The 22,048-nt window shown below is 40.2% G+C and overlaps 1 protein-coding gene across 1 annotated transcript in view; it reads left to right on the forward strand.

Moving 5' to 3' along the window:
- The window catches only part of sipa1l3 (signal-induced proliferation-associated 1 like 3), a 133,400-nt gene that overhangs the window by 90,535 nt on the left and 20,817 nt on the right, over positions 1-22,048 (forward strand). Inside the window, exons 3-10 of the mRNA XM_016575952.1 lie at positions 3,812-5,406; positions 8,762-8,892; positions 10,077-10,265; positions 10,417-10,591; positions 11,577-11,680; positions 15,973-16,130; positions 16,283-16,868; positions 16,974-17,248. Coding sequence (XP_016431438.1) covers positions 4,044-5,406; positions 8,762-8,892; positions 10,077-10,265; positions 10,417-10,591; positions 11,577-11,680; positions 15,973-16,130; positions 16,283-16,868; positions 16,974-17,248 — 2,981 coding nt within the window. The 5' untranslated portion in view covers positions 3,812-4,043. The remainder of the gene's footprint in view (positions 1-3,811; positions 5,407-8,761; positions 8,893-10,076; positions 10,266-10,416; positions 10,592-11,576; positions 11,681-15,972; positions 16,131-16,282; positions 16,869-16,973; positions 17,249-22,048) is intronic.

Genomic DNA, 22,048 nt, shown 5'->3' on the forward strand with positions numbered 1-22,048 from the left:
TGTTTATTTTTTTCTTTGATTTGTTTCCTAAAAAGAAGAAAAATAAAGACTGAAATCTTTATTTAACCTAAATCTGTAATTACAGTTATTTAATTTTAGTTATATAATTCATATACATATCATTTATATCATTTCATATCATTTAGTTATATAATTTCATATACATAATTTGATTTAATAATAACCCAATTTGAAGCAAAAACAGAATGTTCTGAATGAGATGCAGATTCACTCTCTGACAGCAGGAGGGCTTCTGGAACACCACATACGGCGTTTCCTTGGTTACCGCTGTAAACAAAGCAGCACTGCTGCAATAAGACAAAAACGTCTGGTTGCCGATTGCGTACGTTCCAGGGGAAGCTCCTTAGTTCGGCCGTCCTACACAGTACACACGTGACTGACAGCTCGCTCGCACCAGCAGGAGGAGGAGGGGTCGTGTTACTCTCTACACTTTCAGTCTTTGAGGAGACATGAAAAACAGCGCATACCGCAGGAACGGTATAACAGAAAATATTAGCGGTTTTGAAACCGTGAAATTTTCAAATCACGGTATATCTTGAAACCGGTAGTCGGCCCATGCCTAGCCGCGGGTTCTTAATATGGATTGCAAATGGCCAAAACTTGCATTTTGTTCACACATATCTTTGTTTTATCGTTTTGAGAGGTGATCTAAATATTTGTGGCTGGGGAACAGATGGAAAATTGACAGGCTTGTGCTGCAGTTCTGTGGATGTTTTGCCCTCCAAGTCTTCGAGCCGGTCACGTGACTGAAAGCTATGAATAGCCAGGGGGTTCATGTCTGACACCCCAAAAGCAATGTGACAGCAAATCAGTGGAGGAAGCAAGCTGTGTTGTGATTGACAGGTCCTGTCCTGGCAGTCCATGGCAGGTATACGCTGAGTCACTGGCTGTAGGCTGGGTTTGTAAGTGCGAGAAGAGTGAGTGTGATTTAAAGCCCCAGGGCTCTCAAACCGACACCAGACCCGGTCTTTCGATGTCTGATGAAGAGACCCAAGTTAGTTGAGGCATTATGGTGTCTTCACATCAACCCAGATTAACTTCATTAAGATTATAGAATTAAAATCACTACTGGTTACATGTAATCGTATGTGTGTGTGTGTGGTCTCAGTTTGAAGTAGCAGAATCGGAGCTAATTACCATGTGAGCAATTAAAAACAGTTTGAAGTCTTTCAGATCTGGCACTTGGTGTCGGCTTGCTTCCCAGGAGTGTGTTAGTTGAAAGTCTGCATACTCACACTTATTCACACATTTCATTATTGCTTTTCCCAGTTTACTCAGATGGGGGGGGGGAAGCCAAGGAAAAACGAAACTTTAAATCAGAGAATTGGAGAGAAATGCCCTATTTCTGCAGATGTTGTTGTGAACTTGCGCTGTGAGTGTTGGGATGTGGCATCAGCCAAACGTTGGGGGACGTTTTTACACAGACTCGCCTTGAAGTGCTTGTACATTCATTGAAACAAAAAGCCACCTTCAGTGCAGCTGTATGTCCGCGCTACACAGTGCATTTGAACTCAGTGACAGTTGCCAATAGCATAGCTGAGAGCAAACACTGTGAATAACTGCATGCACTGTTTTAATGAAACTGTGTTTGTAGTTCTGACTGGATTGTTTTGAAGTTAGATACATTTCATGAATTAGCAATGTATCATTGTAATTTAATAGCGAGGAGATAGGGCTGGACAATAATTCAATATCAATATGTATCGCGATATAATTTTTTTCAATAGAGATAAACATATAATGTACACTACAGATCTGAAGCATTGTTGATGTAGAGCAATTATAACTGACAAAATCATCTCCTGTACATTTGAAGAACGATATTTATATGTGGCATACATGTTGTTGCCCATATAGAGCGTTCCAAATCAGTCAGTGAGGTTCTGTAATAGTTGGTATGATGCCTTAGGAGGCAGCTGCCTATGCTGGCAGTAGACATTCATGCCTTAAGCTGAGACAGACCTTGAAATGAAGAGTATAGCGTTGTAGCGAATCAGCTCACTGGGAAATACGAATAATTAATCATAACTAGTTATAATTAATTATAAATATTTAGATCCGCTATAAGTATTTACTTGACCTCTCAGGGTCAACTGTCTGTCAATTCTAAGAACGTTAATTTCCTGGTTAAGGGAAATAACTTTCTTACTGTACAATTCTACACAGAGCCTATCAAATGAAAAATTGTGTGTTTGATTGGTCCAGACGCTACAGCGTGCTGTATTTTGGCTTGTACTCAGATCTCTAAACAATGGCATTGAAATGAAACCTGTTGATGTATGGACAGATATATCATACATTGCCATTACTGTAGCCTCCTTATCACAACTAGAGAGACAAGCTGTGGATGTGTAATCTAATATTTGGATGGATGGAGTGTGACTGAAGAGATAGAGATGGGAAGAGACAATAAAAATGGAGATAACGTGAAGTTACACAGAGGAACAGGCGATGCTGAGTGGCTTTTCATAGTCATTGAGTCAGTGAAGCCTGATTCAATCTGACTTTCATATTAAAGCGAGTCACTGGGATTCAGATTCCCTCTCGCTCTCCTGCCTGGATTCCTTCACCACAAAGGCTGTCAGATTTCCTCTGTTTGCTCTGCTTCTGCCTCTGCCTAGTATCTTGTCTTTTTGTGTTCGTCTTGTCCTTTGACTTTCTGTCAGTTTCGTTTTGTCTTTTGTTCACAGCAAGGGATGAAGCATGTGGAGAGACCCAGGAACTCGAGGGGCTTTTCTCTCTGTCACTAAGTTTGAGTGTCTCATTCAAAATCTAGAGTGTATTACAATCCTATGCTTCACCATTCTCAGTTAAGCCTGTAAAACAGTCTACCTCATTATACACTCAGCAGCTCCCATCAGTAATACAGCACAGAGTCCTTATGTAACCTTTTGTATGCAGCTGAATGTGGGCAGAATCTTAATCTTACTTTCTAAGTCAGCTATCTCTCAGATAATTGGATTCTTTAACTTGTTGACCAAACGACTCTATCTGTCATACTTGTCAGGGTTTTCATGGCTGCTAAATCAGTCAGCACCTGTCAGAGAAGCAAGGTGTGCGGTCATATAGGTGTAACTTAATATTTACTTTGCTAGTAAACACCTACATCTGCTCTTTCACATTTTCAGATTTTGGGTTTGCTCCTTTACATCCGAAATCAAGATTACACTGAGTGACCATTAGGCAACAATATTGAAGGGCCAACTGCTAGGTAGCATGTACAACTAGGTGTTATAGTTATTTGCTTAGAGGTTTTGGTAAATGCTTCTGTTGACTGTATATTTACACAGTTCATCATTATATACCAACAGTATAGACACTGAAATATGGATACGAGAGGAGAGATGAGTCTGTGGTGCTTTGCAAAGTTATATTTCTGGCTTTAATACAGAATATCTGCCAGGAAGAGGAATAGAGATTAGCCTTAAAAGAGTATGAGAAATCCACATCTGAAATCCTCTCACCTCACTTCCTCTCTCTTCAACCAGCCTGTTTTTTTCTTGTCTCTCTTTTTCATTCCACTCCTCTTTTCTTATTTTAGTTTCAGTCAGCTTTTTTCTGCATTTTCCTCTCAAAACTGCTATTCCCTTGAGCAAAATAGCATCACAATATTAGGAAAAAGGTCTACGAGTGGTAGGGGCTCCAAAGTGCTTAGAGTAAGTCGTATGTAAGGAAAGGAAAAAGATCCCAAACCCAAAAATCACAACTGAATGTTTTTCATTTGTTGTATATAAGTAACCGGATTAAATTAATCATACCAAATTACTCTTTGTTTCTTGCCTTTTTGCAGGTCTATGATTTAAGTGGCCTTTGAGCTTCCACATTGGTCCAGAAGGATTAGGAAAGGTGAATCCTTTCCTACCAAAAAAAAATGAGTGTGGGAGGAAGAAGCAACAGCAGTGTGGAGCTTGTCCATCTCTCCTCCCTCTCACTGAACACCAGCAGTCTCGATCCAGGATGCTCTCTCCCCTGCGACCAGTGCCCTCAGTTTTGGCCCTGAGACTACAGTGGGCTCCATAAACATGTACAGAGACACAGGGGTGTGTGCCACCCCTCTCTCTCAACCTCTTCCTCCACCCCACCTCCGTCTACCCCTCTATAATGGCCACTCTTCCATGGCTGATCCAGCCCCGTCCCGTGTCTCCGTGCCCAAAATGGGGGTTCGAGCTCGGATTGCTGAGTGGCCTCCTCGCAGGGCACTTTCACGAGAATCGCTGCTCGAGAATGGCCAGGGCAGTCATCCGGATGACCTCAACAGTGAGGATGGGCTTACACGTGGAGGTGAGACCAGGTTACTACAGGGAGGTACCAGAGACAGTGACTTCCTTGAATCAGGTCAAACGAGCGCTCCATGCACACCACAGAGATTTCGGACTTCTGGGTTCGCACCACTCCGACAGCGCTCCAACAGTGAGATTACATTAAGTGAGCAAGATGAAACAGAGGTCGAAGGCCGTTTGTTTCGGGAATATGGCAGTACCTCTTCCATCAATGTACAGGCTGTGCCTGAGCAAAGCTTCTTTGACATGCTCAGCCAGTTTCAACAGGAGCGACCAGACCAGCGTAGCACAGCCCCCGCCAAGCTTGGAGAGCTGCTTGGTGCTTCTTTAGAGGGACCCCCCTCACACGCCTTCTTGTCGACACCTCGGCCCGATGACCGCCCAGAGAATTGTTTACGCAAAAAGAGTGGTGGCACAGAGTCATCTCTTGGCACCTCCTCCTTATTCCGCAAACTCCGCAGCTCCAGCCGGGGAGAAACAGAGACTCCACGAGGTGACTCGGATGACACACGACTCCCCGAGACAATGTCTTCCATACCCTGGGTATGTGTGCGGAGTTTTGCCCACTTTGACGCTCAGAGCGTTCTGTTTGACTTGCACGAGGCGGCAGCTCGTCGCAGCTACGCCACCCAGCGGCGAAACACAGCCACCGGAGCTTCAGCTGCTTCTTCGGCTGCTGTTTCTTTGGCAGTTTCTAGAGCTATTGCTCTGGGGGGAGTGGAGCCCAGCTTCTCCAGCACTGATGACCTCAGTGTCAGGGACCTATCGGAAGAATCAACCCCAGGACTGGAACATTCAGAGCAGGGTGGTTCAGCTAGCATTAACCCCAAATCTCAGCAACAGCTGTTGCTGAGCTGCCCACACTTCATCAATGAGACCGGAAGCTACAGGGAACGTAATGTCAGCTTCCTGAGCTCATGGGCGGAGCGAGGAGAGGCTGGCATCGTGGAGGCCCGGCTTCGTCCACGTTGCAGTAATGCCAGTGTGTCCAAACTGGAGGTGCCGCCAGAGGTTCAAGCCACCAGGTTAGAGAGACTGCAGCAACACTGCATCGAGCATGTTGACCTGGGTGCCAGATACTACCATGAGCACTTCTATGGGAAAGGTAGGACCTTTAAGATTTGTATGTAGATAAAGCAAACTGCTAGATCACAAGTTCCCTGTTTGTCAGTAATTCATTTTGGGCAGGTCGACTACATATATCAAGATATGCAATGCATCAGCATATCATAATTGGATTGCATTTGAAACCCAGTGTGTTTGCAGGATCAGTTTCAATCTCGCTTGTGTGGTTTACCTCATTTATGTTCAATGCAGCATCTCATTGAGGTGGCTCTGACCTCCGATTGTATCTACCTGCCCCACCCTCAATTATACTCCCTTATTTAATGGTTTCTCTTCACTTAGGGTGTGTTCACACTTGTCATGTTTGGTTCGATTAAAACGAACTCTGGTGCGATTGCTCTGTTAGTGCTGTTCGTTTGAGTAAGTGTGAATGCTGCCATCCGAACCCTGGTGCGCACCAAACAAGTGGGCCGAGACCGCTAAAAAGATGGGTCTCGGTTCGCTTCCAAACTAACTCTGGTGCGGTTAGAATGAAATATGAACGCAACACGGACCAAATACTTCTAAACGAACCAAAAACAGCAAGTAATGACAAGATGCGACGCTATGCGACATGATTTGACGACACGGTGTAACCAAAACAAAATGAGCAGAGGGCAAACGTGGAGCAACGATGAGGTAAAGTGCCTTTTATGAGCTCCTTGTGAGTTTGCAGGTGGTGAAAATAAAATTATATGTGCACGCAAGAATGAGCATGCTTAGTCCAGCAGACGGCATTAGGTGTGTTCAACTTAAAGCAGCGCTGAGCAGACTGATCGGTTAATGGGTGCTTTGATATCATACACCCGCAGCGCCGCTTTAAGTCTAACGAACCTTTTGTTTGGGGTGTTCGGTAAGTTCTGTAACGATATATACGCCATTCAAGCTGACCAATCAGGTTGTGAACGTATCACTATGCCTTTAGTTTCGGAGTCTTTAGGTTCGCTGTCAAAAATGCCAATGTGAATGCTAAGCGGACCAGGACCAAATGTATCATTTTCCTTTTTGGTCCGGACCAAATGAACCAAACGAACCGAACTACAAGTGTGAACACACCCTTAGTCTCATTACAGGACCGGTCTTTGGAATTTACACTCGTAGAAAATTCTGTAAACCCAAGCTCAACCTGCAGTCCGTCCTTTGGAAGAGATTATCAAAGCATGCCACAATTATCAGTGCTTCTCACTATTAGCCAATAGAAGTACAAAATGGAGCTGAAGCTATTCTCCTGCCACACATCTGCCTCCCAAATGTTAATCTCGCTAAAGGTCTTGCTTTCTAAAATGCCAATGTTATAAAAAACCCACAATGTCAAAAAATAGCATGTTCGTCACCTCTTAGCCACATTAGATAAATCCTTGCAGACGTGGGGTTATCTGAATGCTCTAATTAGTTGTCTGTGTTTATTAAGTAGAGTTGGTGAGATAAAGGTTACCATTCCAGAAGTAATCTCTTGTCATCCAGATTTTTGGAAGTGTGTTTTCGGTGACCATGCTGCAAATCAGAAAGGGCATGCAGACTGGTTTTTATATTTTTAGATCTTAACTTACAACATAAACTAAGCAACAGTGCAAAATGCAACCATCTTTGCATGGGAATATGGGTGCACATAAAAATGTCCCATGTAATAGTTCTTGAAGGTGAAAGTGTATAATTTTTGCACCACAAGTAGCATTAAATACGAACACAAAAATCATTTTTGTACATTTTCTTCTTTTAATTTCTTCAATAGCTTATGCTGCTGCATTAGGCTGGTTGAGATGCTTGGTTAATTGGGATGTTGCGATAGCGCCGCAGTCTTAATACCTGTTGGGAAAATCAACCTATGATTGGCTTACTTGCAACTTACATGCTTGTAAGCTGGGAAAGGAGAAAGTATTTAATTTTTTTAAATTACACTTTTCACCTTTAAGCCATGCTTTTCATCGTGGTCTGTTTTTCTCGTTTGTGTTAAATGTTTAAGTTAATGAGGAAGGATTCCAGGCCACCAAGGTATTTTTCCTTGTGGTGCCAATTACTTCTCGTTATCCGTTTACTTCATTTTCCAGTGTAGCGGCACCTTGTTTTAGATAGTGAAATACCTCTGCTTTGTCAGTGAGCCACTGAAGCAGTGTGTGTGGATGTGTGTTGGAGTGCCAGCCATACAGCGGTACTGACTTGGCATTCCTCGGTCAGGAAGGGCAACACTCTGCGTAGTATCAAAATCTTTGCTGCGTTATTAAAAAGCCCATATCTGCATGCTCCTGAGACTTATAATTCTCTCAACTCAAGTTTCCTGAGCTTTCAGTATCCTCACAAAACAACCAAACTCATATCCTGTGCTGAGAAAAACTGGATGACAGATTAAGGAAACATTAGTCCCAATGCCAACAGGAAATTAAGACTGGAAAATGTAAAGATATCACATTCACATGCTTATTCTAATGTAGTATTTTTGCACCCTGCTATAATCAGAACATATAATAGTAAATCATGTAGTCAAATATAGGAAACAAAAATTAGCTGAGATGTGTTGTTTTTCATGCAAAAAATAAACACATAGTGCAACATGCAGTCCATTTCGTGGATAAATTACATGATTAGTGTGGTCCTTTTTAAAACTGTAGTCAAATCAGACCAAAATGACCACAGGAGATATCTACCTGAATCATGAACTTGAATCACTTCCTCGGTGAGTCACTGATTACTCTTTCAAGCACAAACCACATGCTATGTGCAGCTTGAACTATGTTATGGTTATCTTTTGAAAGCAATGATAAAGTTCCAAACCAAAAAGGTTATTGAAACTTAAAATTTCTAAATCGGTAACTGACTCTGTAGGCCTATATCATTTATGAATGTGTTGCCATAAACTGTAGATTTTAGAGTTCTGTTGTGATAAATTGTTTTTCAATTAAAAACATGTTATAAAAATAGTATTGTTATTGTTTAGCAAGATTCACAATCACAAATTCGGATCTTAGAGGTCTATATCCTCCGCTGCTAAAAGCTGTAGGAAACGCAGGAGAATGATAACTTCCTTCATTCTCAAAAGCATGTGCAGTATTGTATTAGTGGCTTTGTCTATGGTTTTCTATTAGATTTGAATGCTCACAGTACCTACAGGAAGTTCTATAGCCACCATGACCTAGATTTGTAGTTTCCCTTACAAATCCCTCCTTTGTCCCCTGTGTCCTTCCCTCCATCTCTCATCCTTCATATCATCTTCCACTTTTCTCCTATCCATTGTCTTCACCTCATTAATTATTTTCTTCTCTTCTATATTCTCATTTTCTGTATTAATGGTATTAATCTGTCTTTTTTATATCCTCTCTATTTTCATTCATCCATCTCTCTCTCTCTCTCTGCCCCCACAGAGCACTGGAACTACTTTGGTACCGATGAGAAGCTGGGGCCCGTAGCTCTTAGCATTCGAAGAGAGAAACTGGATGATACCAAAGATTTAAAGGACCAGTACCAGTACCGCATCATCTTTCGCACTAGTGAGGTGTGTATGACACAGATATTTGTGCAAATAAAATTAATTAAACCTGGATCAGACCGAGGCTCAGCTCACATAAACCCATGACAAGACGATTCATTTACCCACAAAGACATAGTCTCCGTGGGCTTCTCTGGCCACTTTAATCCATCTTTTTGAGCATAATATTTAAGCATTTTGTTGTCTGTTCTCACTGCGATCTGATTAAATCTGTGGCTTGAGAGAGGTTAGGCACAGTAGGGAAAAATGTAGAGATCCTGAGACAATTTTTACTTGGTTTGCTCATAATGCGAGACAAAAATGAATAAAATCATTTTGAGTACTTTGGGCTTCTGGATGCGTCTATGCCATTTTTATAAACTTATAGGAGGGCGACACTAGTTCATGTCATGTTTACGTATATCTGTCCCATCAAATCTCATGTGTTACACTGGAGTTACAATGTAGTTACACTGAAGTTGAAAATAAATTCTGAGCATGTTTTGTGCCTTGCATGCAAGACATTGCTATAAAGAACATGCAGTCATGTTTGCTTAGTAATGGTGTGTTTGAAAAGTGCTGAGCTGTACTGGTATGACTGCTGCTCTGCTGGGTTTAGTCAGATTACATGGCTGCCTGGACACATCAAACTCACCCACTCTGAACAATGCAGCGTCTTCAGTTCATTCACATTCGCACAGTCATTATTCTTACTATAGATGTGCTCATAACTAATTTCGAAATACCCTTGAACATGTGTTAACTGGTTCAAGAGCGTTATTTTGGTCAGAGGTTCGAGTTGAATGATTGAATGGGTGGCTGTCCATGTGACCAGTCATACGACGTCTTAAGATGTGTGACTAATAGCACAAGAAACCGGAAACACAAGCCTCAAAAATAAAATATTTTAAGTTATCCAGTGTTTCCGCCTGTTTGAACTAATTTTACAGTAGCTAATGGCTTTAGCATTAGCGTGTGTGAGGTTGTGTCAGTTTGTGAGGTGCTGCAAGGCAATGAATCTGGGAGCAGTGGGGAAAGGATGCCACACAGTGGGCATTTCTGGACACCATTTTTCAGCCATTCATTATCATTCTCATGCTCTGTCACATGCTCTCAGAGGATATTTGAGCAGTCATATGATGGTATTTGATGTTGTGTATGTGTGTGTGTCTGTGTGCTTCTCCCCACATGGTTTCCTGTGGCTGCTGCAGCTGGTCACGCTACGAGGAGCGATCCTGGAGGACGCGATTCTGTCCACAGCAAAGCACGGAACGGTTCGTGGTTTGCCTCTAAAGGAGGTTCTGGAGTATGTGCTGCCAGAACTTAGCGTGTCCTGCCTGCGAATGGCTCTCAGCACACCAAAGGTCACGGAGCAGCTTCTTAAAGTGGACGAGCAGGGGGTGAGTAAAGGATGACCCATCGGACACTACTTCCTGACTGCTGAAAGTGTCAAAAGTCTAGCTTTAAGTTCTTTAATAGTTCCCCAAAAATGAAAATAGCAGTGTACCTCATATTTGTTTGTGTGACTCTGCCACTGTGTGTGTCTTATAGCTCTGTCAGAAACACAAAGTGGGCATCCTGCTGTGTCGAGCGGGACAGAGCACTGAGGAGGAGATGTACAACAATGAAGAGGCTACGCCAGCCTTCACCGCCTTCCTCGAGCTGCTGGGAGAAACTGTGTGTCTGAGGGGTTTCAACAAATATGCTGCCCAGCTAGACACTAAAAGTGAGCAAGGCTTTCTGTCTCTCTTACATGTGTCATAAAAAGGCTCAGCATGATAAAGTGTCAAGCGATAAATCGCATCTCTTCCATGTTAATCAGAGTTCTTGTCCTAACCCACCGCGACCATCAAAAGCATGGTGTGTAAATACATTTTGATGTATTTCGGATTCGGTCTCTTGGTTACAATTGAGACGTCACACTGGGTAGCTCCATGAATTCACAGTGAAATTTCATTGGTACAAAATCTTGCTCAGGACGGCTCAAACAAACAGACTGTAATTTCATTTGGTAGCACAGAAATTATACACTGCACTGTTTCATTTAACAACATTTTCAATGCTCATATCACACACACACACACACACACACACACATTTACTTGGATATCTAAATGGCGGCATTCCATAGACTTCTATTGTTTTTACATACAGCTAGTTATTACTAGCTTCAGCATAGTTTCAGCATTTTTACTATATATATATGAGAGTGTAATTAAAACCAGAATAGATAACAGCTCTGCTGTTGTTTACGCACACTCCATATCCAAAATCATGTAGGAACATCTTGATAGACACTGTATGCTATAATATAATGTACATTAGTATCCAAATGTCTGAGATAACTAATAAAAAGGCTTCTGTTTTGCATTTTTCTGATATTTGTTATAATTATTACAAATTATATTATAAACCTGACTATTTAAGTGAAAAGTTGAATTAACACAATACAGTTAATAATTTCATAATCTGGTATGGTTTGTTCCCCAGCTTTAATGACAGCAGCATGAACTCTGTGTAAAACCTGATGGTCATGTTCTCCAGTATATATATATATTATTTTTTTAATTTTTTAAATTTTTTTTCAGTGCACAGACACATTAATTTTAATTTGGGGTTCAACTTTTATACCATATTTTCAGTGCGGTACATTGACATCGTCACTGCACATTGTCTTTACAATGATTAATATTCATGTGTATGTTTAACAGCTGACTCAACTGGAACACACTCCCTGTATACAACCTATCAGGACTACGAGATCATGTTTCACGTGTCCACCATGCTTCCATACATGCCCAATAATCCTCAACAGGTAAGACACACACACACATGCACGTCAGTACATCCAAGAGCCTGTATAGAACCGACATGACCCAACTTATCCTGACGCATCCCTCCCCATCTCTCTCACCTGGACAAACTCAGAATGTCTTGCACATTGTTCACATGCAATTCATTTTCTTTGCTCATATTCAGCAGTGTGTTTGTGGTGGGTACTGCATGTGGCAGACTCAGTTTGCAAAGAAACATCTGGAATGCTAGTAAAGTTTATAGAGCGGCAGCAGTAAATCCAGTGGAAATTCAGCAGCTTTTTTTCACACAACACAAGTGGCCACAGCTTCTGGACATCCACTCTCAGAGTCTTTTTTTTTTTTTTTTTTTTACATGGGGTTTTGAAGGAATTGCTTGCGCTTATGAAGGAATTGCTTGCGCTCTTTTTTTTTGTGTGTTTGTTATTGTCAAGTTCTCCCGGTGTTTTTATATGCACTGGTGTATGAATCAGAGCAAGGTGTGGTTTTCTACTGATTTCCATACTGTTGATTACGTTCCAGTAATGTGGCATCTTCTACCCTCAGGAAGTTTCATGTGCATGCATATGCGTCAACAGCTTTGCAGCGAAAACATTCGTTGAAAACACACTTAAAGGCAACCTGACTTTGCATTTGCACATTTAACTTGCATAGTGTGATGTGCATCTGAGTGAAATAGTGTATCAAGTGGGAAATAATGTAGGGAAAGACTTATTTAATTTTTAGAAACTTTTTTAGTAACTTTTTAATTGTTAATCATTATTGCTGTTATTTTTATGTATCACATATTATGTATTATTTTACTTATTTTACTTTTTTTGGTAAATTTTTGTAAAATTTTGTCGCACTTTGAATATAAGAAAGGCACATTACAAATAAAATGTATTTATTATTACCGTATTGGCCCGAATATAAGACGACCCTGATTATAAGACGACCCCCCTTTTTCCAGATGTACCTTTTGGAAAAAGGCTTTTTAAAAACCAAATCTTGTTTTTTCTCAGTAAAACACATTTTGTCTTCAATTATTTTCATATTGCATATTTTTCCTACTATTATAGTTGTTAATATTTGAAATATTTTAATATTAATATGAAATATTTTTGTTTCTATATGAAATATTAATACTTTCTGTTTTCACTTTTTTAATTTTTAAAGTTTTTTTTTTTTTTTTTTTTAAGTAATATTATTTTGTTTTAGTTTTGCTGCCTGTGCTGGTATAGTTATGTCAGCAACAAAGAAAACTACTTCTATAGAGGGAAAAAATAATTTTTGCCTTTATAAAATGTACGCAATTTAGACCAGGGACATATATTATTTGTATCATATAATTTAATATAAATAGAACATTTCAAATTATTATTTTTGCAGCACAATTTGGTTATGCAGAAATTACACAACTTTAAAGGGGTCATATGATGCGACTTCAAGTTTTCCTTTCTCTTTGGAGTGTTACAAGCTCTTGGTGCATAAAGAATCTGATCTGCTCCCTCTCAGATGACCTGCAGAGGGCAGTCTTTATCCGTCAGATAATACTCTGTTTTTAAGGCACACACACAAAAAATCAGCCACTCACATGGGAGTGTGTTGTAGTGATTCAGGTGAGGTAAAATGGGATATCAGGCTGTAGAATAAGTTCAGGGTACAGGAGTGTACCCATCAGGACTCATTATAAGGGATGGGAGGACCATGCCAGCATTCGAGAAAGACCAGTGTTTCCATGGTTTTTCCTTTGTGTGCTGTTGAAATGTAAGATAGCTTATATAACCGATGCCCTCACACTGTTGTGAACGGGTGGGCAGCCTCTATTGCTCTGACTCAGATTGGAGGCCAGTCTTTCACATAGAGACATAGAGATGCTCCTAATTTCACTGTCTGTTTTTAAATATAGATTAACTGTAGTTGTAAACATCGGTTCTCAGCATCTCTGCTGTCAACTCTTTTAATAGATCTCCTAGAGTTCAAATGAGTTCATTTAACTCACAGAACATCTTGCCCTGATCACAGTTTAGAATAGACAAATCAACTCCATACATAGCAGCAGAGAATGGCACTCCTGAATGTTTTCAGATGTCTTTTTGCATTGTATGCCAGGCACCTCTGTATTGATATTCCTCTAACAATCTGGTTAGGATTTGAACTAAACTACTAATCCTTAGTATTAACCTTCTGCAGTTAATGAACATACAGACTCTATTTAAACGTTTTATCTGTTTCAGCTTTAATTTCAGCTGTAGGTGTAGGTGATTAATGTATTTGCTTTTTTATAATTTGAAAACTTTACATTTTAACATTCAAGAATTCCCATTACCATTGTATTTGAAATATAATATACACTACTATTCAAAAGTTTGGGCTCTGTTTTATTTTTTTTATTGTAAAAAACATTTTTTACAATATTGGAAAACTTTTGTAACATAAATGTCTGTACTGTCACTGTCGGTAAATTTAATGCATGCATGCTGAATTAAGGTATTAATTTATTTAAAGAAAAAACATACTGACACCAAACTTTTGAAAGGTAGTGTAATATAACTCCTCAAATAAAGTACGTGAAAGACTCAACTTACTCAAATGGTTCCAACAGCGTTCCAGAAGAGCCATTAGCATGTTGCTAAGCTAACAGTCAACCTATCGGGCACAAAGCGGGACACCTTTCTGGGCCCAGCATAAGAAGCATATAAATACAGAGCACACACAAAAAAAATTTATTTGATTGTTGTTAAGCAATTTTAGGTATGGAATGAATTGGTATATTTGTAATCAACATTTCTGTTGCTTTTTCTGCCATCTTGGATCTTGGATATATGTTTTCTTTGAGCTTGTTGCAATACATTCTGAGATTGCTTTCCATATTGAGAATATATTTAAAGCTGCCATGAATTTGGTCAAAATGAGGTATCTAGAATGCAGAATAATTATGCTGGCTAACCATTTGGAACTTCTATTTGGAACGCTCAGAGAGCAAATTTGTTGAATCTGATTGTCGTGACAATGACAAAGTGGCTCAGATGCATCATTTCATTTACAAATAACCAAAGCCAGAGAAGCTAAAACCTAAGATTATCTAAAACTTAAATACTATACATTTGCTACCTTGCACACACTGTTATTTCCTTCAGGAAATGTGATTCTAGCACAACTTGATCTTTTTACAACATTAGTCCATTTTATTTCATGTGTTTTAGTGGCTGTCTCACAGATTGGTGCTGCAGTGCTGTTAGCAGGCTTTTTCACACCTCTGTGTCTCTCACCACAGAAATCATTGTGTTTCTATGAAGATACTTCTGCCAGTTCCCTTTTTTCTGTGTCCTTCAACAGAACACTCTATCCTTTCTCTCTCTTGCTCTCTCTTTCTCTCTCTCTCACTCACTTACTCTCTCTCCCTCTCCTACTCTTTTCCTCTTGCAGTCTTGCTTTTATATATTTTTGTATTTTTTTTGTGGGTACATTGTGTGCATTAAACCGTAACACAGGACTTACACTGAAGGACAGAACTGAGCCATATCTAGGAACCACAGTATCATAGAGATCAAGGGTGGGCTCTTTTGACTTGGGTTAGTAAGTGACCACCTATTATTATCGCACTACAAAGTGCATCACATAAAAGTCTTATGTCTCTTTCAAAGGTGATGCTAAGCTGTAAAAAAAATAAAAATAAAAAAGGACAGCTGGGGTTGCCAGAACTTTAATGTAAATAATATTGTAGCAGACTTTTAAGTTTTATCAGGTTAACTGAAATTTATAGTAAACAAAATTTCATTAACTGATATAATGATAAGTCCTATTTTTTAAATGTCCTGTTAGACCTATTACTGTTTTTCACCGTATATAGTTACCAATTAAAAGTAGCATTTTTAGTCTTTCACCATTAAAATCACAATCATTTTTAACAGTGAACTTTGGCAAATCCAGTGAGCACATTTTCATCTAAAGTACTCACTATATCAGGCCCGGGACCTTGTAAACATGACTTTCTGTCCAGATGGACAGATAAAAAAAATAAAAAAACAGCGTGTCCTCACTCCCAGTATAAATTCAGCCAATCAAAGTAGAGCTTGTCAGATCAAGAAAGCACTTTTCAGTTTTATGTGCAATATGCAACAGACAGTCAGTAAATGTGGCCAGTCTGAAAGAATCCACCTAGCAGCCGTCTAGAACACCTAGCAACCACATAACCTCTGACAACAACTCAGAACACCTTAGCAACCTTATAGCAACATCCCTGCAAACATCTACAACAATGTGGCAGCATTGAGATTCTGATTTGCTCTTCCTTTCATTTCTCTCACAGCTCCTGAGGAAGAGGCACATAGGAAATGATATAGTCACGATTATATTCCAGGAGCCAGGAGCCCTACCGTTCACTCCACAGAATATTCGCTCTCACTTCCAGCACGTGTTCGTCATTGTCCGTGTGCACAACCCTTGCTCTGACAACACCTGCTACAGGTTGGCCTTGTTTCCATAGCAACCTTTGCTAAGAACAGTATTGCATGTTGGCCTGTAGCTGATTACTGAGATATGTTATGAACATGTAGCTCAGTGAGTAAAAACTCTGCTGGGATTGGTTGAAATAAGTAATCAGCTCTTTTTTCCTATAGTGTGGCAGTGACCCGCATGAAGGACGTCCCTCCATTTGGTCCGCCGCTACCTTCAAGTGGCTTGACGTTCCGTGACCCAGCTGCCTTTCGCGCTTTCCTGCTGGCCAAGATCATCAATGCAGAGAATGCTGCGCACAAATCAGAGAAGTTCCATGCCATGGCAACCCGCACACGCCAAGGATACCTGCGGGACCTGGCGGAGAACTGCATTTCCACTACGCCACTCGACACGGCTGGCAAGCTGAACAATCTCATCTCTCTGGCCTCCAAACGCAAGGAACGCATCCGGGCACGCGAAGGAGCGGAAATGGGTGCCTTAGGGGCACTTGTTTGGCGCGTACTTGCGCAGGACTTCAGTGGCGGAGGCACCGAGCTTCCCTGTGCTCTAGCCATCTCCAACGAGTACATTGTCCTGGCGGACTGCTCCACCAAAGAGGTGATATTTAACTGTTTCTGTGCTGATGTGATTGGTTGGACAGCAGAGAGACTGGCACTGAAGATTTTCTATGGCAGAGGAGACCACGTTGCCTTACGGGTACCAGAGGGCAGTGCACAAGATATCAGAGAGGTGGTGCAGAGACTTAAGGTAAGGTACTGATACAACATACATGGACAGTCAATTCATTGGTTTGCATTATGGGATATGACATTTATAGTCTCTAATATCCTGTCTGTGTTTTTTTCCTTGCAGGCATTGACTATAGGTTGTGAGACAGTTGATATGACGTTGCGACGTAATGGTTTAGGCCAGCTTGGTTTCCATGTGCGTCTGGCCGGAACTGTGTCCGAAGTGGAGGAATACGGCTTTGCTTGGCAGGCGGGTCTCCGGCAGGGTAGCCGTTTGGTTGAAATCTGCAAAGTTGCCGCTGTGACGCTCTCCCACGAGCAGATGATCGACCTACTGCGGACTTCGGTCACCGTAAAAGTGGTCATTATTCCACCTTTTGAAGAGGGAAGGGCCCGCAGGTGAGGCTTTTGGGAAATTGCGCTTATTCTTGGAGTTTGACGCCATTTTGAAATCTAGACGGCTGCTGTTTGAGAAATCGGATGCTGTTAATATTTAGCAAATCTCAAAATTAATATCCATTTTTCATACTGTACATAAATATTGTGATGCCAACATTTACTGGTAGCATTTATTTAAAGCCAAAGATTGGCTTTAAATTCCTGTTTTATTTTTTATTTATTTAGACAAAACAGTATCAATTTTTAAATCTGCTGTTCATCAGTTATCAGCCATAACATGAAATGTAAAACAGGATCCAATGGATCCAAACATAATTCTAAAGAAATATAAGGTAACACTTTACAAAAGCAAAAGTTGTATTTGTTAACATTAGTTAATGCACTGTAAACTAACACGAACAAACAATGATTAATAAATACTGTAACAAATGTATTGTTCATTAGTTCATGTTAGTTAATACATTAACTAATGTTAACAAATGACACCTTATTGTTAAGTGTTAGTAAATATAATTATGGATGCAGCATAATAATGGAAATATTGATCCAAGCATATATAGTATTGATGCAAATAGTTATAAACACAATGGTGGTGATGCATTGTTAAGAGGTTTCCAATTAGAAAACCATGGTCCAGGTCAGAACCACAAATCATTTCACATATGTATTTCATTTATATATCTTTTTTATACCCTGTTCCTGTACATACCCTGAAAAAACGTTTTAATTGGTTTATTTAAAAATTAGTTGAGCAAGCCATAATACCATATAATTGTTCTTGCAGTAATTTGGGTTATTTCATTTCATATACTACAAATTCACTTCTGAATCAGTTTAAGGTATGATTGTTTGGACATTTGCTGGGAAGGAATTGTAGAGATTGGACCTCTTAGAACTTTAATTGAATACCACTGCAGAGGAGATTTTGATCAGAATGTTAGATAGCTCTTGTGACTAGGGCTGGGTATCGAGTTCGATACTTTTTAGGCACCGACCGAATTGCCTCGATACCATCGAGTATCGAAAAACGTCTTGTCGTTGACTCCATTAAATTCATTCCGCTTTGATAAATCATTAATGGAGAACACCATAAAAGACTGTCGGACTCCAGCCTGTCTCATAGTCTAGAGACAAGAGAGTCGACTGCTTTCTTCATTCAGTGTACAGTTGCCTATGATGTTCCAGAGAGCATCAAATTCATTACGTCTGTTTGTGCGGATGGTTTTAAAAATGCCAGATATACAATTACAGTGCAGCCCAGGTAAATTCCTGTGCAATCCTGGAATCCTTTTCTTCAGAAAACATAAAATATAAATCCTGTCAGTGTTTTCACTTTCACAGAATAGACATTCTCTGACAGATGAAGGCAGGAACCTCAACTCAGCAAAAGTCATTCTGTACAGAAAACCGCAGCTTTAAGCTTAAAATCTGGGCAACAGCACATTTCGGATCTGACAGGGCTGTTGTTATTGGTTTTTTTGCACTTTGCACCCCTCTGGAGACCCATTCTCGTTTTGGAAAGATTAATGACGAGCCTCGTGGCAGAATTAATGCTGCTTGTTATAAATGCCCGCCGGCCGGAACCCCGCTGACATAATTCAAAGATTCAGTTTCACTGTTTTTATAGGTGATACAAAAAACACTACATGTATCTTCAAACAAGAGGGAAAAAGCTTTTGTTTCTCTCACTCGTACGTACCTCCTCTTTGTCTGATGCAACAAACACACACACACCCGTGCGCGCGTGCACATACACACACACAGGCACTCACCAGATTTTGAGAACGTTGGCAGACGCCTCAGTTCTCAGGGGAACAGTGAGTGGGAGTGTTAGAGAGAGGGACAGAGAAAGAGAGTGTTAGAAGAGGAGAGGAGAGAGGGATGGAACAGTTTACAAATGAAAACAGTGATTATATGAAGCCTCAATTTTGCTGCATCGAAAAGGTATGTATGCAGGCGCATTTAGACTTCTAAACTTCATATTTTGGCCTTCAAAATCAAAATGCAATTTTTTACATTTATATTCTTAATGCACATTGTGTTTCATATCGCATGTTTGACAGTTTAGAGTCGCATGACTCTGAACTTTCTTCTGAGTGGCTGCTGTTAGGGGCTAATTACTCAGCAGCGTGTTTGATTGCGTGCTAGCGGGACATGTGTTCGCCGTTGTGGTTAAATTACGCAAGTAAACTCCTTCTCTCTCGCTCACACATGCATCCCAACACCTCCCACCCACACTGTGCCGTGGAACGAAAGAGCGTGTTAATTGCATGCTTCGACATGCTTGTCTTTCCGTCATTCTATCTCTTTCGTTTTCCCTCGTCTGTTTGTATCTCTTTCCCTCTCAGTGGTCCAGCCTCTGTTTGTCGAGGTGTGCCAGAGGAGCAGATTGCATGAGACTAAAGCCTGGAATCTGTGAACAAGGGGCTAAAAATAAATAAATAAAGGGGTTTTAATTAAGAAATGTGAGGCTGACAGGGAACGGGCTGCGTGTTTAGCATGCTGGGAAAGAATATAAAGACCGTAGATGCTGAGGCATGTCTGAGCGCCTCCTCGCTCGGAAACAAAGTGGGAGGAACACCCCTCCTCCTCTTTCTCTCTCCATCTCACCCTCCCTCTCTCTCTCGTTCCTCTTGTTATCATAGTGAAATAGAGGATTGGAGGGGTGGAGAGCAGAAATCTGTGTGTGTGTCCGGTTGTCAGGGCTCGTTTGTACTTCAGCTGTCAGTCAGAGCCTCATGGCGCTGCCGCGGACATCCGATACAACAATCTGGTCTACACTCGGAGGTTAGTGATGGGCTTGGAGACAAAGAGAGGATGGATGTGAAACACTGGAACTCAATTGCATTACAACAATGAATGACACAGGAATGAAAATACTTGGACACGGTGAAGGTGTTGGACGGATGGATGGATGGATGGATGACAGGAAAAGAGGAGTGGTGGAGCTGACAGCACTCTTTTAGTGATGAAGAGGAAGATCTCCAGTGCAGCAACATGAGGCTGTGCTCATGTATTTCACGCTCAGGGTTTTTCTAGCCTTTGTCCAAGCGTGGCTTTCTGTCTCTTTGATTAGGAAGCGTTTATGTGTGCTGAGGAATTATTATGTATTATTATTTTCTCAAGTGAAGCACAATATACAGTAGAATTCAAAAGTCTGAGACCACATTGAAAATAAGGGATTTTCATTTAATCCTGGAAATTTTTTAAAACATGATATAAAAACGAAATCTGTAAGATTTGGGTTACACTTTATTTTAAGGTGTCCTTGTGTATTTTTTTCATTTAAGAACTGAGTCATATAAATTAGCAACATGTACTTGCTATAGGGTTAGGATTAGGGTTTCGGCTTAGGCTTAGTTGCATGTAATTATGCATAATTTACTGTTATTACTGTAGTAAGTACATGTAATGTGTAACAAGGACACGAGGACACTGTAAAATAGTTTTACCAAGATTTCTTTTAATATTTGTACTATTAAAAAAAAAAAAGTACTATTTAAAATGTATTATTTCAAAGTTCCGGAGCCCTGCACAACATGAGGAAAAAATAGGTTTGTTTATTAATTTGTTCCCTCATTTTAACTGAATCATGGACATTTAGTCACCAATCATTTAGTCCGCTTAAACCCCTCCCCTTTCTAACAATCGATCACATGCTCGCATTCAGATCTTCCTGAGTCAATCATCAATCAACAACAGATGGATAGAACCACTACTACTGTCGCTACGTTGTTTTTATTGTGACTTTAAATTGTGGCCATGCTTTAATCAGAAAAAGGGAGCAAATTAAATCAGGGGAACAAATTCTTAAATCGTCGCCACAATATAATGATTAGAGCATGATCATCGGCTTTTACATAAACGGCTGCTATTGTTATAACAAAAGGAGCAAAGCAAAAACAAAAAGTTAATAAAATTTTTCACTCAAATTGCTATACTCATAATATAATTTGTAATGAAAGATTATTCTAAAGATAGAATTATAATGCAAAACAATGTAAAATGGTAGCATTTTTATTAGTGGTCTCAGACTTTAGGGCATCTTTGTAGGTGACAGGTTTAAATAAACATGAGTTATACCAGTACAGTTGATAGTTAGAATTACGTTTACATCTTCTGTCTCTATCTGTCCTCTATACATTCTCAACGTGTCGGTGTAGTCAGTCAGGGCTAGTTTCTGTGCCCTTGTGGTCTTCAGAAGAGAGTTTTTTGCTGTATTAGACAGATGCGCTGTGGAGTCTGGTGTGTTTTCCACTCTCCCCCTCCTCCTCTCGCTCTCCTCCTTCCTTCCTTTTGTCTTATTTTGGCTTTCTGACTCTCGGTTCTCGGTCTTTTTCTCCCTCCCTGTGGATGGAGGATAATAATAGGTAGCAGCATACAATAAAGATGATTATGTATGAAATATAGATGTCAAGGGGCAGAAGGTGCTACTAGAGTAAAGGTTGGAATATCAGGTGAATTGTGAGGCTTTGGTTATTTTTGCTAGTGGCTGGATGGGTAGGATAGCCAGGATAGCAGTGCTTTAATGGACTTCCTGGTCTTGTAACCATACACTACTGGTAAGATTTTTTTTTTTAATGTTTATAAAAGAAGCCTCTTAAGCTCACCAAGGATGCATTGATTTGATCAAAAAACAGTAATATTGTGAAATCGTATGTCTGTTTCTATTGTAGTGTATTTTAAAATGTAATGTATTCCTGTGATGCCAGAGCTGAATTTCCAGCAGCCATTACTCCAGTCTACAGTGTCACATGATCCTTCAGAAATCATTCTACTATAATATTTTTTTTTTTTTTG

The sequence above is a fragment of the Sinocyclocheilus rhinocerous genome, unplaced genomic scaffold, assembly GCF_001515625.1.
Source record: "Sinocyclocheilus rhinocerous isolate Xijiao unplaced genomic scaffold, SAMN03320098_v1.1 scaffold23, whole genome shotgun sequence".
Taxonomy (NCBI): Eukaryota; Metazoa; Chordata; class Actinopteri; order Cypriniformes; family Cyprinidae; genus Sinocyclocheilus; species Sinocyclocheilus rhinocerous.